General features: G+C 51.4%; 1 protein-coding gene across 2 annotated transcripts in view; it reads left to right on the top strand.

Moving 5' to 3' along the window:
* CYFIP1 (cytoplasmic FMR1 interacting protein 1) overlaps window positions 1-18,487 on the top strand; it is a 99,934-nt gene that overhangs the window by 52,880 nt on the left and 28,567 nt on the right. The window contains exons 15-22 of one of the 2 annotated variants that reach the window (XM_051822213.2): window positions 1,755-1,902; window positions 3,047-3,200; window positions 4,777-4,933; window positions 6,183-6,279; window positions 8,239-8,315; window positions 8,414-8,522; window positions 10,875-10,994; window positions 16,923-17,122. In XM_051822213.2, the coding sequence (XP_051678173.1) occupies window positions 1,755-1,902; window positions 3,047-3,200; window positions 4,777-4,933; window positions 6,183-6,279; window positions 8,239-8,315; window positions 8,414-8,522; window positions 10,875-10,994; window positions 16,923-17,122 (1,062 nt within the window). Of the gene's footprint in view, window positions 1-1,754; window positions 1,903-2,620; window positions 2,769-3,046; window positions 3,201-4,776; window positions 4,934-6,182; window positions 6,280-8,238; window positions 8,316-8,413; window positions 8,523-10,874; window positions 10,995-16,922; window positions 17,123-18,487 lie in introns of both variants that reach the window. The other variant, XM_051822214.2, reaches the window with a different exon arrangement.

Raw genomic sequence — 18,487 nt, 5'->3', positions numbered from 1 at the left:
ATGGCTCCGATACTTGAGTCTCGGCCACCCACTTGGGTGACTTGGATTGAATTCCTAGTCCCTGGGGCTGATGCTGTGGCATAGTGTGTAAAGCTGCTGCCTTTGGTGCTGGCATCCCATATGGACACTGGTTCTAGCCCCGGCTGCTCACTTCTGATCCAGCACTTCTGTGGCCTGGGAAAACAGTGGAAGATGACCCAAGTCCTTGGGCCCCTGCACCTCCATTGGAGACCTGGAAGAAGCTGTTGGCTCCTGGCTTCAAATGGGCCCAGCTCTGGCTGTTGCGGCCATTTGGGGAATGAACCAGCAGATGGAAGACCTCTCTCTGCCTCTGCCTCTCTGTAACTCTGCCTTCAAATAAATAAGTAGATCTTTATTAAAAAGAAAAAATAAGAATTTCTAGCTCCTGGCTTTGGCCTTGCCCAGCCCCACCCCAGCCATTTTAGGCATTTGGGACATGAATCAGCAAATGGGAGATCTCTGTCTCTCTATCTCTCTACCTTTCAAATAAATAAAATTTAATAGGTATAGTATAAACTTTATATATAGTATAAAATGTAATAGGTATAGTATAAACTTTCCTTCATGTGTATATGGTGTATGTGAAATGGATTTGATGTTTAGACTTGCATCCCACCCCTAAGATTTCTCTTTAGGTACTAGGAGTCTTCAAAAAGTTGGTGGAAAATACATGGCTTTAAAAACACATGGGACCAAATATCTCTATTAATTCCATTTTTCCAAAACTTTTTGAAGTACCCGCATATATGCAGATATTCTAAAATGCTAAATAAATCAGAAATCTGAAGCACTTCTGATCCCAGGCGTTTTGGAGAAGGTTTGTTTTCCGTGCCCTGAGGGCTCGGTCTGCAGTGCGCCCTACTGCCTGCAAGCGCCTGTGCTGATGGGAGGCCCGCTGTGTGTTCGGAACCATGCTCAGACACGTGTCCCTGCAGGCCTTGCCTAACTCTTTCCAGTTATTAGAAGTACTTGACAAGATAACAGGAAGTGCTTGGGGCCAGGATAAGCTGCCTCCTGCGATACTGATCGCAGTCCCTGTTAATACACCTGGGAAAGCAACGGAAGATGGCCCAAGTGCTTGCTGCTTTCCTTCCTACCCTACTCACCATGTGGGAGACAGGGATGTAGTTCCCTGCTCCTGGCTCCCGGCTCCCGGCTCCCGGCTCCCGGCTCCCGGCTCCCGGCTCCGGCCCAGCCCAGCCCCGGCCGTAGTGGCCAGCATTTGACAAGGAAAGGACCCGAATTGCAAAGCTTTCGTAGGAACTCGGGTTTTAGCCAGAACTTTCCCCACAAGGTGCCCAGGGCCTGCTCACGGTGCCTGTGGGCTCCCTGTGTCTCCGCACATTGGAGCCTTGTTGGCGATGGGGACTCAGGCCCAGTGTCCTCCTGTTGGGAGGGTGAACTCGTCTTTGAGCTTTGGGGGAGCGGCCCATGTGTCGTTTCCTTTCCTCTCCCTGGGCGTGACTTGGGCGCCTTGCTGCAGTGAAATCAAACATCGCTTTTGGGCTAATGGCTGCAAGCTGAGCTAAACTGAGACTTCTGGGAATAGCAGCAGTCCCAAGGAATAATCTCTGTTTAAAATTTCATGCTCCGCTCTACTCTTCCCTGCCCCAGGGGATTTCTGTCTGCGTTGGCTGTTCCCAGAGCCTGTTTGTGAGGGGAGGAGAGGCTGTGATTGTCCTCAGGGGTCTCAGCACTTGGTGCTTCGGTGGTAACTGGCCAGGGCTGTTCAGTGTCCTGCAGGCCATCAGGAAGACGGTGTGTGACTGGGAGACAGGGCATGAGCCCTTCAACGACCCGGCTCTGCGGGGCGAGAAGGACCCCAAGAGTGGCTTTGACATCAAAGTGCCACGGCGCGCCGTGGGACCCTCCAGCACGCAGGTTCTTGTCCCCTGTGCCGGGCGCGGGGGTTAGGGGCGGGCTGTCCTGAGCTGGGGGTGGACAGGGCAGACAGAACCAGGGGTAAAACGACAAGGGCATTGCCATCTTCTGCTGGGGCGAATCCAGTCCTGTGTGTGTCTTGTCTGCCACTCCTCTGTCCCCCTCCATGTGGACCTGAACATTGCCTGAGACAGCTCTGCCATTCTGATGTGTTCCTTTGCACTCAGGAGCAAATCTGACTCCACTTCAGCTGCTGTCCCCAAAATACTGGGGTCGTCTATGTGTACCCACTTACTCTGTCTTTCTTCCTGGGTGTCTCTGTGACAGTAATTTTTGCATTGAGTCGACAAATGAGCATTCCCAAGGATCAGAGAAGCTGGGAAATCCTAAGCCCTGCCTTCTAGCTCGGCGTGTGCAGGCCGCCCCTGATATGGGCCGGCCCTGATGCACCTGTCCTCTCCCACCTGCTCTAATTCGCTCTCTGCTTCTCTCCTCCCGTGCTGGGGCCTGGTACTTCTCCCTGGCCTCTGCCTTGGAGGCTTTTAAATCTCCCGTCCTCCGTCCTTTAGAAAGTGACCAGCTAAGCATGTTGCTGGCGCCGTAGGAAGCCTCCTGGCCCGCGTCCTGCGCGTCTGTCCGCGTGTCCCCTGCCCGGGGCCTGTGTGTCGTGTGACTAACGGCTCTCTCCGCCTCTCCCTCCTTGTCTGTCCGTGTCTAGCTCTACCTGGTGCGCACCATGGCCGAGTCCTTGAGCTCTGCCGAGCTGCTCAGGCAGCTCAAGTCTCTGGGCATGGAAAGGCTCTTGCATGTGGTAAACGCGTTTCTGAGGCAGTCGTACACCTATCCGCCTCTCTTAACCTTTGGTGGTAAGACAACGTTTGTTTTTCTCGTTGATGTTTGTGGCTCGGAGCTGGACTGCTCCACTCCAAGTGGTTCTTTCCCCCAAAGCAGCAGCAACTCAGCCGCGTAGATGGGCACCCAGACCCCCTCGGAGGAGCCGGGGCCCGGCTCGGGTGTGCGGCTCAGGGCCCGGCTCCTGCTGGCGCGCGGCGGAGCAGGCTTCTCTGGCGGGTTCTCCGCGTTGGGCATCACTAATGTACCGTGTGTATTTTCTCCCCTACAAACGTTTCCTTGGATAATGCAGCTTTACATGGTGAGAACCATGCTAGAGTCCCTCATTGCAGACAAAAGTGGTTCCAAGAAAACCCTGAGAAGTAGCCTTGAGGGGCCCACCATATTGGACATAGAAAAATTTCATCGCGAGTCCTTCTTCTACACTCACTTGATAAATTTCAGTGGTAAGAGACACTGCCGAGCGGCGTCCGGCCTGGCATGTTCTAACACCGCTAACACCCTAGAATGCTTCCGCCTGCCTGACCGCTCCCTGCTCCGGTCCTGTCGTGCCCCCAGGTGGTGACGCGTCCTAACATTCGTGGCGATGGCCCTGTGTCCTGAGGCTCCCCCCTACTCCCTCACCAGCCCTGGCCTTGACCTTGGCCTCCATGAGGTGTGGCCTTTAGACGGGTGAGAGCTCACGGCCGTGACTGGCCTTGCAAGATGAACACAAAGTCTTTTTGCTACCTGGGGGTCAGAAAAACAGGTAAATGGAATCCAACCTCTTGATCACAACCCAGGCATTGATACCTGTCAGAAATGGCTTCTGTGGGCATTGATGTTTGGAAAGGTGACAGGTGTCCCCTGCAGGCGATGCCCAGCCACCTTAACCAGGCACTAGTGGCTGTGCCCCCCACCCTCCGTGTGTCTGCCTATGTCCTCATCGAGACGTCCATGTCCACTCCCTTGCCACCGCCTCTTGCTCAGAGCAGGAGGCCTGTCCGTCTTGGCTGGGGGTGCTGCAGTATTGGGTAAACAGTAATGCTTTGGCTGTTAACTCTGTGAAAGGGTGGATTTTTTTTTTTTTTTTTTTTTGCAAATGTGCCTCTGTTTTTGCATTAGCCGGACCCCCTCAGAGTGTGCATGTAGTGCTATATCCCAGCTGCCCAGCCATTGGTTTTATTCCAAGTGAAAATGAAGTACAGGTTGAGTATCCCTTATCCAAATGCTTGGGCCCGGAAGTGTTTCAGGTTTTTTCCCCCGCTTTGGACTTTGGAATATTTGCATAGGCATAATGAGATAGCTTGGGAATGAGGCCCAAGTCTAAGTACAAAATTCACTTATGTATCACGTATACCTCGTACAGAGAGCCGAAGGGTGACTCTGTCCAGACATGTGCCATGTGGTGCTGCAGGCCGTGGCTGACCACGTATAGAACAGTGGTCCCAGACAACTCTGTCACCTCGTGACACTGTGCCTGTCCGTCTGAGTAAGTGCACACTTCGATTTTTTTGCACTGTGACAGGGTTGCCTAGCAATGCATTTCTCAGAATTTTCCATATTTTCAGTGCCCTGCATTTTTACTTCAACCCGTCACGTGAGATCAGGTGTGGAATTTTCCACCTGAGGAGTAGGGTCAACGACACTCAGAAAAGTTTCAGTTGGGGGGCATTCAGGATTTCAGAGTTTCGGATAAGGAATGCTCAACCTGTCAGCTTGTTTTCATTTCTCCTTTTAAAAAGGACATTTTCCCCTGATCCCGCCAGGGGCCTTACAGGTTTGGTGAGGTCCCTGCTGGTGGGTGGACACTGACTGCTCAGATCGCACAGGGTCCATGTGGCGGCCCCGGCGGCCACACGCGTGCTGGTCCTGTCCCTGCTGGGAGGTACTCGGCGTCCCCTCCCCGCTCCTGTCCATGCTGCATGGCTCCAGGCTGAGCGCAGCAGAGCCGTCGCCCGGCTCAGAGCCCTCCCCATGTGTTCTCTGCTAAATCTCTGCCTGTGTGTGGAAGATGACGTGGTGTCCTTTGAACCCCTCAAGAAACACTGCAGCAGTGCTGTGACCTCTCACAGCTGTGGTTCCGAGAGTTCTTCCTGGAGCTGACCATGGGCAGGAGGATCCAGTTCCCCATTGAGATGTCCATGCCTTGGATCCTCACCGACCACATCCTGGAGACCAAGGAGGCGTCCATGATGGAGTGAGCATTCCTGCGGGGCCTGTCTTGGGCGTTTGTTCATGGTCCCTGGGGGTCCTGCGAGGCAGTGGGGACCCGGGAAGTAGATGAGGGACGCTGGACTGCTTTCTCACATGTCATCTGCAGTCGTGTTTCCTGGTAACACAGGTAGCCGGTTTCCTGGCTTCAGACTGGAATCTCAAGCTCAGGCAGAACAGGTTGAGTTGCTGTCTCACTTGAGTGCCGGGCAAGATCCTGGGCACACAGCCCGGATCAGGGAGATAAGATGGGCCTGGGCCTTGCACATGGGCCGTTGGTGTGTGGCCATGCCAGGCGCACCGAGGGCTGCAGGGTGGGCATCCTGGCTTAGTCTCGCCCTTCCACCACAGCCAGAGGCCACAGCCTCTGACCCACAGTAAACTGGCAGAGGAGGTGCAGGTTGAAGAGCTGTTTCGGGGGACTGTGGGCCAGGATGAAGTGTGACGTCCATGGGAGGGAAAGCCATCAAACGGGAAGTGCCTTGTGGTGAACAGTGGGGACCAGCCCAGGGACACTTGTGTGTCCCCGTCACAAGTCCCTCCTAGTGCCTGGGTGACAGTCACAGAATAGTCGCCTTCCACAGTGGGGTGGCCACAGCTTCTGTGTGCGCAGACTGGCCAGCAGCTTGTTCCAGTGTTAGGGGCAGCACAAGGAGCCAGAACTGCAGGGCAGGGCCTTCCCCAAGGCTGGGGCCTCTTTACCGCCTGGACTCACCTGCCCACACGGCTTCTCCCTGCACTGGCGGCCACCCAAGGCCTCCGGCCGCTCCTGGGAGGTGAGCCTTCTTCTGGCCACAGGCCCAGTGCTGTACTTGTGGTCAGCGGGAGATGTGGGATCCTCCTTTGTCTTTGCTCTTAAGTCATATAGTTCATTCTTAAAATAAGAAAACTTGATTTCGTCATTGAAGAGAAACGTGAAGGCTGTGGTGAGAAGTTTGAAGCGTGACTAGCGATGCCTTGTGTGGGCGTGGCCTTAGTGAGCGTGCCCCTCCCTCGGGCACGGCGGCCAGGCCCTCCTCCTGCGTTCCCAGGCCTAGGTGGATGTGCTGGTCTCTGCAGGTGCGGCCCCCAGGGGCTCCTAGCAGGAACACGCTTTGGTGTCTGGAGCCAAAACTTGTGTTTCTCTCGTGGGAGGGAGAAAACGCCAGTGACATTTCCTGTGGAGTAGGAGGCTGAGGGCTCCGTGTCCATCGGGGGGTAGCTGGGGAGTGACCGCCACCCACCACCCTCTGCAGGTACGTCCTCTACTCCCTGGACCTGTACAACGACAGTGCCCACTACGCGCTCACCAGGTTCAACAAGCAGTTTCTCTACGACGAAATCGAGGCAGAGGTAAAAGCCCAGACACTGCCAATCCTGTTAACTTCCTTTAATTAAATTTCCTTTTTCTCTGAGTTTTTTTTTGTTTGTTTGTTTGGTTTTTTTTTTTGACAGGCAGAGTGGACAGTGAGAGAGAGACAGGGAGAAAGGTCTTTCTTTGCCGATGGTTCACCCTCCAATGGCCGCCGCGGCCAGCGTGTTGCGGCTGGTGCGCCACGCTGATCCGATGGCAGGAGCCAGGTACTTATCCTGGTCTCCCATGGGGTGCAGGACCCAAGCACTTGGGCCATCCTCCACTGCACTCCCTGGCCACAGCAGAGAGCTGGCCTGGAAGAGGGGCAACCAGGACAGAATCCGGCGCCCTGACTGGGACTAGAACCCGGTGTGCCGGCGCCGCAGGTGGAGGATTAGCCTAGTGAGCCGCGGCGCCGGCTTTCTCTGAGTTTTAATGGAGTTAAACTTTAAAACAGCAGTTTAAAAAAAAAAAATTTAATTGTTTTTTATTTATTTGAGAAAGAGACAAGACAGAGGGCTCCCAACCTCTGATTGACTCCCCAGATTCCTACTAAAGGACAGGGAACTAGGAACTCAGTCCAGGTCTCTCCTGTGGACAGTAGGAACTCAGTGACTTGAGCCCTCACTGCTACCTGCCAGGGGAGTTGGGAGCTGGAGCCGGGAATCGAACCCAGGCAGTGTGGTGTGGGATGCAAGCTTAGTAACTAAACACCCACAACCACAAAGCAGTTTCAACAGTGGAACAGGCGTTTTGTGCGAGTTCCTCTGTCTGCACACGTGGTGAAGGTAGGATGTGCGTCCCCACTGGACACTTGGCAGTTTCTGGGTCCCCTGTTTTCTGAGGAACGTGATCTTTGCAGTGAACCAACCCCGATTTTATGTCTTTGCTTTTTTGGTTCCCTAATAGTACTTTGACAAAATTCTAGGAACGTAATTTTTGATTTGCGCTGAATTGCTGAGGACAAATTCCCACAAGTGGTGGAAATTGCCTGGTCAGCATCCACACAGCTGCGGAGATGAGCCGTATTCTCTGGTTTAAGATAAAAGAGAATTTAAACCTCAAAAAAATTGCTGAGTGCAACTAGGACTGCTCCGCGTCCTCATGAAAACCTAGAAGTACTTCCTCGGGAACTGGCCCAGTGCCCTGGAGGTGGGGGCGGACAAAGGGCAGACATGTCCCTCCAGGCTCTGCGCACGGGCCCCCTGCTTCCCTGTCTCCTTGCCTCTGAGCACATTTTCACGGTGATTCAGTGGGTGGGGCCAGGCTCATCTGCACTTGAGAGTTCAGGTCTGGGGATATCTCCTGACCAAGGTCACACCCAGTGCCACCCAGCTCCCTCCCTCAGGCCGTGGCTCCCAGGAAGCATGGCTGCAGGCAGGAGCTGCCTGTCTGGGGATCCCAGATGCACATGAACCCGTGAGAGCGTGTGGTGAAGGAGAGACTTTTCCATACTCTTGTGCATTTAGGGGAGTTTGTTTTTCTTAGTAAGAACGGCCCTGATGTAATTTTCAGTGGCTGTGTGGTGATCACACCGTAACTGAATTAAGGAGCTCTTGTTGGACAGTGAGGTTATTTCTAGTTTATTTTTAAGAAGAGCCTCAGTTTATTACCTAGGAGACTTTTGTTGGGGTGGGGGTGAGTATTTGGTGCAGCAGGGTTAAGCACAGCCCATCTCCGAGTGCCCGTTCAAGTCCCAGCTACTCTGCTTCTGATCCACTCCCCTGGGAAGCATCAGATGCTGACTCAAGTACTTGGGTCCCTGCCACCCATGTGGGAGACCCAGACTGAGTTCCAGACTCCTGGCTTCAGCCTGGTGCAGGCATTTGGCGTTTGTCTCTGTCTTTCAAATAAAAAATTAAATTAATTAAAATTTTCAAAAACTGCATTTTTTAAAATTGCATTATTTGATCTTGGTTTAGGGAATTGAAATCTAATGCATACTTTTTTTTCTTCAGGTGAATCTATGTTTTGACCAATTTGTTTACAAGCTGGCTGACCAGATATTTGCATATTATAAGGTTATGGCAGGAAGGTGAGTATCTGGTTTGTGATTCTGATACGAAATCTTGGATCGTTTAATCTGACATTTCTATTGAATTTTACAATGAGTGGAAATGACCTGTCTTCTAGTTTACTTCTCGATAAACGATTACGATCGGAATGCAAGAACCAGGGTGCCACGATCCACCTCCCGCCATCCAACCGCTATGAGACGCTGCTGAAACAGAGGCATGTGCAGGTGAGGCAGCAGCCTCTGTGGAAACCTCCGGCGTGTGTGGGGAACAGTGGGGCTCTCTGTGACGACCGCCTGCAGTGGGTATCAGTATGTTATTTGTGTGAACACTTCTACACGGTGAAAAGCTTCCAAAGGCAATTTCTGTTGGATAACCTCAAACAAGGGAAGACTTGCAGCTCTCTACAACCTGTCGCCACGCTGGTTCCCAGGGGCAGGTGTGGCCCAGAGAGGTCAGGCCCTCTGTGGGAGTCCAAGCCAGAGCTCTGAGAGAATGAAGGTGAGACACGCCTATCAGGTTAGAATGTCACTGAGAAGCTTCCTCGTGATCGGTAGGAAGAATCTGAGGACCCGTAGTGCTGAGGCGGGCATTTAGCTTAGTGTTAAGATGCCAGTATTCCACATCAGAATGCCTGGGTTCCGTTCCCAGCTCTGATTCCTGATTCCAGCTTCCTGCTAATGCAGATCCTGGAAGGCAGTGTTGATGGCTCAAGTAATTGAGTTCCTACCAACCACGTGGGAGACCTGGATTAAGTTCCTGGCTCCAGCGTCGGTCCCCTGGCTGTTACAGGCACTTGGGTGTGAACCAGCAGATGGAAACTCTCTTTATCTCTGTCTCTGCCCCTCTAATTTTAAAATTTTTTCAATAATAAGAAATAGATAAATTTTTTAAAGATTTATTTATTTTATTTGAAACATAGAGTTAGAGAGAGAGAGAGAGAGGTCTTCTATCTGCTAGTTCACTCCCCAAATGGCCACAATGGCTGGAGCTGAGCCAATCCAAATCCAGGAGCCTATAGCTTCTTACGGGTCTCCCACATGGGTGCAGGGGCCCACATATTTGAACCATCTTTCACTGCTTTCCCAGGTACATTAGCAGGGAGCTGGATCAGAAATGGATCAGCCGGGGCTCGAACTGGTGCCCATATAGGATGCCAGTGCTTCAGGTGGGGGCTTTACCCTCTATGCCACAGCACCAACCCCAAATTTTTGTTGTTTGTTTGTTTGTTTTTTTTTTTCAAATTTACACATTCTACACACATATACCAGAAAGAAAATGTGGAAAATACAGGGAAATTCTAGTCTATCTACAGATCACCTCCGTTACATTTTGGGACATATCTCCCTGACGCTTTGCCACATGTTGATGTTATTGAGGAGCAGGTAAGTTCTTGGGACTCTGAAATAAAGGTGAAGTGAGTTTCTCTTATTTGTCACCGTGACACCTGTAAAAAGTCAGACATACGCAGGCCGCGCCGTGTGACGAGAGATGCTCATGAACTCCATCATGAGCGGTGTCAACAGGCAGATCCGGGTTCTCCAGGGTCTCTGGTGGGACTAGGGGTTTCTGCCCGTGGTTTAGGAGTCAGTTCAATGCAAAAGGTGCAAGCAAAGACCTGTAGGAGTTTCACCTGCAAGGGCAGACATCACACGGTACAGCAGTTAAGCCACTTCTTGGGACGCCCATATCCCTATCACTGTGTGTAGTTTAACTCTCACTCCACTTCTTTTTATTTTTTTTATTTATTTTTTTTATTTTTTTTATTTTTATTTATTTATTTTTTTTGACAGGCAGAGTGGACAGTGAGAGAGAGAGACAGAGAGAGAAAGGTCTTCCTTTTGCCGTTGGTTCACCCTCCAATGGCCGCCGCTGCAGCCGGCGCACCGCGCTGATCCGATGGCAGGAGCCAGGGTCCAGGTGCTTTTCCTGGTCTCCCATGGGGTGCAGAGCCCAAGCACCTGGGCCATCCTCCACTGCACTCCCTGGCCATAGCAGAGAGCTGGCCTGGAAGAGGGGCAACCGGGACAGAATCCGGCGCCCCAACCAGGACTAGAACCCGGTGTGCCGGCGCCGCAAGGTGGAGGATTAGCCTATTGAGCCACGGCGCCGGCCTCTCACTCCACTTCTTACCCTGCTTCCTGCTAATGCACACCCCTGGAATGCAGCAATGATGGTTCAGATACTTGGCTTCCTGCCACCCACATGGGAGACCTGGATGGAGTTCCCGGATTCTGGCTTCGGCCTGGCCGAGCACTGGCTGTGGGGAGTGAATGAATAGATGGAAGAGTTCTTTCTCCTTCCCTCTCCCTCACTCCCTCCCCTGCCTTTCAAATAATAAATAAAACTTTATAAGTTTCACTCCAGGAAAGTTCATACGTTTGCTCTTGGTACTTAAATTTTTAATTTTGGCTGAAATGTTAAAAATTTCTACCATATCCTTCTATGAGTAAACTTTGCTTATTGTTTGAAATAGTTGCAGGGAGATTTTTTTCTTTTCTGCTTGTTTGTTTGCTGTTTGCTGCTCCTAAGGTTTTCATGTTTACTAGTCCTGATGCCCATCCCCTTCTCTCCCCCAGCTCCTGGGCCGGTCCATAGACCTCAATCGTCTGATTACTCAGCGAGTCTCAGCAGCCATGTATAAGTCTCTGGAGCTGGCAATTGGGCGATTTGAAAGTGAAGACTTAACATCAATAGTTGTAAGTGCCGGCACTGATATACTGTTGTCCTTACTGAAAAATATCAGTATGTCCAGCTCTTGTGTAGACTGTAAAACATAAGCACTGATTGTGCTTGGCATATTTCCAAGTATCTTCTCTGAGTAGTCACAATTCTAAATGGACTTCAAGGAAGTCCTTGACTAAATTATACCTAAAAATGATACCTAAAGTAGCATACTGCTTAATTCAATAACATTCTCATATTTTAGTAGTCATGAGCTAAAAGGGAAAAAAAATTTAACTATGATGATAATCACAAAAAAGATGTATATTTTTTGAAGTGAGCCTTATGTGATAGAATTTATACAGTGAAATTCACAGGCTCCAATACAGGATAGTTTGAATACATTGAAAAAAAGCATTTTCTTGGCTGGAAGGACTAGTAGTAAAGATTAGGTTCCCAACTAGTCTGTAGAGCTGATGCAGTTTCTGCTAGATTCTATGTACTATATATAGAATTTGGTAAAATAATCCTAAAGTTTTTTCTTCTTAATAACCTGTCAAGATGATCAAGTGCCACTCTGATTTTGGAAAGGTACTGAGGGAGGACTAACCCTGTCAGGATGCCAAAAGTGCTCCAGGTCAGTACTAAACAGAACTGCGTGGGATTTTTTCAAAAGCAAGAAAGAGAAAAATAAAAAGAGGAAAGTCCATGGGAACAGAAGAGACGAGCATGTTTAAACTGGAGAAGAAGGGAAAGTAATCTTGCTGTTGAGGTGAACTTCGTTACGGAGAAGAAGGGCGGAAGGTGCCCCCGTGGGACTTTACAGACTGACTCAGGAAAGGGTACAGTGGCCCCCAGCAGGCCAGCAGTCCTGTTGAAGTCAACCAGACAGGCTGAATAACGAACAGTAATACAGTGGGAACACTCGCCCACATCAGTCCACGAGGATTCAGAAACTACAGTTCCAGAGAGGGCAGACCTCCCAGCCAAGAGTGCAGGGTTTAAAGCTGCTTTTCCATGGGGTGTCTGCCGACTCTTGGCGTGGGCCAGCTGGTGGGAATCTGACCTCGGCTCAGGCATCAGAAGCTACTCGGGGAACAGAATGAGAACAGAGCTCAGGCAGTTGTGAGGCCTCTAATGGTGAGGCTACAAACTGGATAGGACCGCAACACATGGCTGGGTCCCCTTGGGGGAATCTACTGGATTCTGGCATCTAGGCAGTAAAACCTCCAAAAGCCGAGCAGAATTTCCCACTATCTCTTTGTGCTGAGGGTCAGACACCTGCTGGGCTCAGGCTCCAGTTATGTTTCTCGTAAGAGAAAGCAGGGGTGCTCTCTCTGGAAACAGATGCTTCACCCCCAGTGAGGTTGGTACTTACGGAAGTTGGAGGAACAGGTGGCAAAAAGAGATGAAGAGGAGGAGAGTTTCTGCAGAGAATCAGAAACTGTAACAGAATCATTTAGATATTCTAGAATTAAAGAACGTCATGTTCTTGATGAGTTTATGGGAATTTAAATTATGGAGAGGACAGGATTCAGGAACAGAAAAACAGGACATTGGAAAAATGTCTAAACTAGGGAACAGAGAAAATTAAGAATGGATGAGACAGAACCAGCATAAGGAACGTGGAAAACAGTAAGAAGATCTGACGTGGGATGGGAGTTACAGGAGATGAGAGAGAAGGTGCCACAGAGGCCTTGTCTGAAGATACAATGACAGAGACGCTTCAGTGCGCGTAGAAGATGCCTGCCTGCCATGCAAGAACGTTGACAGCTGTAGATTCTGGAACTAGGGATGTCGCCCCAGCGCGGGCTCTGTAAGGTGGACCAGCCAGAGCCCCGTCAGCCACCTGAGTATCGCACCTTGGTAGCTTTAGATCTTCAAGCGTTAACATCAGTTCAGTGCCAGCGTCCAGTAATCCAGAGTGGTCTGGTTGTCTCCCTTGTTCTCACTGCGATAGATGGCCTTGTGCCCGTCAGAGCAGGGCAGCCTGGGCGGAGGGTTTACAGTGTGTGCTTTCTTAATGTCACACGGTTCTGCCTCCCCTCCCGTCAAGGAGCTCTGGGTCCTTGATGGGAACAGCAGTGTTTCCTGATTCTGGCCAGACTTCGTCTGGAGGACCTAGAGCCTTCCTACTGGTGAAGATCGGTTAAGACTTTTGAAAGCTGACTGTCCATTCTGGCTGCATGGGCACCAGGATCCGTGAGCCAACACCCATCTCTCTGGGTCAAACCATTTGGGGAGCCACTTTGCTGCGCCCTCCTTGGCCCCATTGGATTCAGGGAGCCTGGTCTGGTGGTGTCGATCCCAGTTGTTGTTCGTAGCCCACAGAGAGTCACTTCTGGAGGTGAGGGACGGCTTCTTGGTGCTGGAACTGTCAGCCCTGCAAATCCAGAATCCAAAAAATCAAAATTCCCTTCCAAGACAAGGAAGTGCACCGGAGGCACTGCTGGGAACACCTGATACGGTTGGGGAGGATGGGCTGAAGGAAAGTTCAGACCGGATTAGGGGAGGAGAGCCCAGGAGGCATCGCACAAAGCACGAGACGTGATGACCTGAGTCACAGAGGTGGAAATAGCTGCCGTGGCCTCAGAAGCATGGAAGAGCTCCTTTCATTAAAAGGTTGAGACACCTGTAAAGGTCATGGTTCAATCCTGTTTAACTGCATTATAATAAAAAAAAGAATGTAAGTGCAACAACGGCACCCCTGCAGACAGCAAAAGCAGGTCAGAAAGGAGCCCATGAAACCCAGGAAGCCATAACATGATCACAAGGTCAAACAAGGGGCGAAAGCAGTGGTTGCGAAGAAAGAAAAGCATAAGTCGGAAGTTTTTAAAACCTAGAAATATAGTCATTGGAGAAAAGATAATTTTAAAAAGACAGATGCTGAAACTCATGAAAAAATTAAAAACATAATTTCATAGGTGAAGTCAACATGGGAAGGTAATGGATGACTTTAGAAAAATAAAAAAGCAGAGGGTGGGCTTTGTGGCACAGTGGTTAAGTTGCTGCTTGGGGCACCCACATCCCACATCAGAGTGTCTGGTTTGAGTCCTGGCTACTCCTCTTCAGAGCCAGATTACTGCTAGTGTATACTCTGGGAAGCAACAGATGATGGCTTAGGTACCTGGGTCCCTGCCGCCGACCTGAGTTCTTGGCTCCTAGCTTTAGCCTAGTCCAACCGCAGCTGTTGTGGGCATTTGGGGAGTGAACCAGCAGATGGAAAATCTCTTTTTTGGTCTCTCTGCTTTTCAAATAAATAAAAAACATTTCACAGGAAAAAGAAATATCAAAAAGGATTTGAGAGAAAGTGATGTAGAAGACAAACAAGGAAGAGCGAACATAACATATCATAGAGGTCCCTGGAAAAGAAAACCAAAGCAACCGAGTGGAACAAAGGTCAAAACTTGTATTTTAAGAAAACGTTGATAAAATAGAAGACAACACGAAAGTACAGATGGTCCCCAACCTACGGTGGACCCACAACAATTTTCTGACTTTCCGGTGGTGCGAGAGCGTGTCCACACCCCATTCTGGTTCTCACTGTTCAGAGAAGTACAAAAGGAACTCCACATGTTGTTATGAAATAGGCTGCGTGTGGGATGACTTTGCCCAACTGTGGGCTGATAGACGTGTTCTGAGCACATTTAAGGACAGCTAGGCTAAGCCGTGACGGGTGTTAGGTTAGGTGTATTCAATGTATTGATGCGTAGAGTATTTTCAGCTCATGACAGGGTTATTGGGATGTAAATGGATCGTAAGTGGAGGAGCGTCTGTGTATATTAACAGCAGCATTGCATCCCTGAGAAAACTGCCCCACAGTGGCCCACACTGCGAAGTGATGCAGTTGAAGTAATGGACTTGAAGGAAGGAAAAAGCCTTGGCCTGTCTAAACGGAGCAGTCAGGGAGAGAAATCCGACTGTCTTCAGTGCTGGCCAGCAGCCTGTAGAGGGTGTGAAGCAAGGATTTTGTACCCGGCCAGATTGCTCTTCCCAGAGCACAGGCGCAGACAGATGGTAGCACACAGCAGGGACTCCAGGAGGATGGCGCGGGGCTGGGGAACAGGCTTCAGCCTGGGGAGCAGGGGAGGCCTCAGCAGGTGGCCTTTCGGCACCGTCGGGCACAGCCCGTGCCCATGTAGGCATTTCTGTGTTCTTCTCCAGGGTCAAACAGGCTGAGACCGTGGCCACCTTTCTTCAAAGCAGACACTGGTGCAGGGCCCTGATACTTCCATTGTCACTGATGAGCAATGATTTTGATCAAGGCTTTTGACTCAGGCTAGAGCTGTCTAATAGACATATAGACATTTAAAAATTTTTTTTAAGAATTTGATCTTAGGATCAGCATTGTGGCATAGTACGCACGGGTTCAAGTCCCGGCTGCTCCATTTCCGATCCACCTCCCTTTTATTGCACCTGGGAAAGCAACAGAAAAGACCTAAATACTCGGGCCCTGCCACCCGGGTGGGAGATCCAGATGAAGCTCCTGGCTTCCTGGCTTTGGCCTGGCCCAGCCCTGACCATTAGGGCCATTTGGGGCGTAAACAGCAGATGGAAGTTCTCTCTGTGTCTCTGTACTTAGGCCCTGCCACCCACCTGGGAGCCCATGTGGAATGGAGTTCCAGCTCCTGGCTTGGGTCTGTCGCAGCGTAGGCTGTTGTGGCCATTTGAGGAGTGAACCAGTGGACAGAAGCTCTCCACCCCCCCCCCCACCCTCACCTTCCCTCTCTGTAACTCTGCCTCGCTCTCAAAAAAAATACATAAATCATTTATATAAAAAAGAATTTTATTTTTTAAAGACTGATTTGTTTATTTTAAAAGGCAGAGCAAAGGAGCATGTTTTAAATATGCAATTTTAAATTCACTAATAACACTAGGAAAGTAAAAATTATTTCAATAAGACATTTTCGGCTGGCACCGCGGCTCACTAGGCTAATCCTCCGCCTTGCCACACCGGCATACCAGGTTCTAGTCCTGGTGGGGGCACCGGATTCTGTCCCGGTTGCCCCTCTTCCAGGCCAGCTCTCTGCTGTGGCCAGGGAGTGCAGTGGAGGATGGCCCAGGTGCTTGGGCCCTGCACCCCATGGGAGACCAGGAGAAGCACCTGGCTCCTGGCTCCTGCCATTGGATCAGCGCGGTGCACCGGCCGCAGCGCACCGGCCGCAGCGGCCATTGGAGGGTGAACCAACGGCAAAGGAAGACCTTTCTCTCTGTCTGTTTCTCTCACTGTCCACTCTGCCTGTCAAAAAGAAAAAAAAAAAAAAGAGAGAGAAAAAAAAGACGACCTTTTATGTGACCTGATTATATTCCCAAATTATCTGACATGCGAGCCACAAAGCAGGATTACTGAGATGGGTGTTGCCGTTCTTCCTATGGAGACTTTGGAAGCTGGTGCGCCTCTCAGTTGGGCCCAGCCGCGTTCTAGCCCTGGGAGCCACGCTGGGTGAACCTAGGCGAGTTTCCTGAGCAAAAGCCATGAGCGTGTGCGAGGCCACGTGTGACCTGCTTGCTCTTGAGTAGCCCCAGGCCTTGGAAAAAAAGCGGAGTCAGACACCCGCGGAAAAGCAGCCGCCAGCTCTGTGGTGTCGCAGGGGTGGGGACGGGGCTGGGGCGGTGCTGCGTGGCAGGGAGGGGTGGTAGGACGAGGTGGCGCCGCCACGTGGACTGCCTGTGGGGTGACTGGAGGGCAGCAGTGGGCAGTGTGGGGGCCGCTACAGAGGGCCGTAGAGGGCGTCCTGAGAAGCAGGCTCACGCCTTCCAGACGCTGCTGCCCGATATAACGAGTTCTTGGCTTATGCGTGCTGGCAGCCACCTGGCAGGTCTCTCGCTGTCTAATTCCCCGCTGTGCAGTGGTCCCCCCGGGGACTCCCAGGCCTGCGTGGGGAGTGGAGGCCCTAGCGGCGTGGGTGACTCTTCCTGCGCGTCCCGGTTCTGTCCTCACACCACTGTCTCTGATCCTCTAGGAGCTGGATGGCCTCTTGGAAATCAACCGCATGACCCACAAGCTGCTGAGCAGGTACCTGACACTGGACAGTTTTGACGCTATGTTCCGGGAGGCCAACCACAACGTGTCTGCTCCCTATGGGAGAATCACCCTCCACGTCTTCTGGGAACTCAACTACGACTTCCTGCCCAACTACTGCTACAACGGCTCCACCAACCGGTGAGCAGCCCTACAGCCGTCTCTGGGCACCGCCCCCAAAGAGCCCTTGCAAAGGATGATCTGGGGAACCCTCCCCCATCTCTCTCTGACCCCTGCATTTCTCATGTCCAGGACCCTCCAGCCCTCCTGGTCTCTTCCATTTATTTGCAAGTACATAGCCCTGGGCTAGCCTTGGGCAGGTCGTCATGGTTGTGCATGTAGAGACTGGAGACTGAATGACAGGGCCACAGCCTGGAGGTCAATCCATCCAGGGCTCTTGCTCGTGGCCCAGAGTGCAGTGTCCGTGCACGTGGGGAGTGGCTGCTAGGGCTGCATGCACCTGTTCTCAGTCTGCCTGATGTTGGAATGTGGCGAGTGACTCTGATGTTTCTGCCCTGGAATGTCGGGCTGTTTGAATGATTGGTCAGTTACACACCCTCCTACCCACCCACCATTTTACTGCTCTGTTGAACAACATTGAGTGGCCAGCTTGGTGGGTGGCAGAGTTGATACCAGTGGTGTACCATGAGGCTTAGTCTCATAATATGGCCTGAGGCCTGGGATGGCTCTGGCCTGGCCTCCATGCACTGTGCAAAGGTCTGTGGGGCTGGGCCTGGCTCTACTGTGTCTGTGTGTGTGCTATGACGTGTGTGTGTGTGTGTGTGTGTGTGTGTATGTGTATGTGTATGTGTGTTACATACCAGCCTTCACCACAGATACCAACAGTCCAGGAGGCAATGGGAAAATGGGAGCACCACGTAAGATACCTGGCCCCACTCCAAAAGTCTGTGTCTGCATTTGTGTGTGCATGAGTGTGCATGCACACGTGTGCAATGAGCACTTGGAAGAGTAAGTGCCTTACCATGCTGCTGAATCTTAACATCCCCCCAGAGTATTGGCTGGATTGCTACCGATGTTTCGACTGAGGGTTTTCTGCCTTAAGAGACGAGGGGGCTGAGCTCCGTGGCTGAGCAGGGAGGGGTCGTCCTATGGTCTAGTCGTGCCTGCTGCAGCTGCTGTCACTTCAGGACACCTGCGTGTCAGGGTTGCGGGTACAGCTTGGGCCCTAGATGCATTTGCCAGGCAACTTCTTTTTTTTAACTGTTATTTAAAAATTTTTATTAGCACATAATACTTGGGGCTGGTGTTGTGGCGTAGCCAATTGAGCTGCCACCTGCGATTCCAGCACCCTGTATGAGTTCCAGTTTGAGACCCGGCTGCTCCACTTCTGATCCAGCTCCCTGCTAATGTTCCTGGGAAAGCAGCAGAGGGTGGCCCAAGTTTCTGGGCCCCTGTACCCATGTAGGAGACCCAGAAGCAGCTCTGGGCTCTGGGCTTCAGCCTGGCGCAGCCCTGGCCATTGCAGCCATTTGGGGAGTGAGCCAG

This window comes from Oryctolagus cuniculus, chromosome 12 (genome assembly GCF_964237555.1).
Source record: "Oryctolagus cuniculus chromosome 12, mOryCun1.1, whole genome shotgun sequence".
Taxonomy (NCBI): Eukaryota; Metazoa; Chordata; class Mammalia; order Lagomorpha; family Leporidae; genus Oryctolagus; species Oryctolagus cuniculus.
This window is presented reverse-complemented; position numbering and strand designations above follow the sequence as displayed.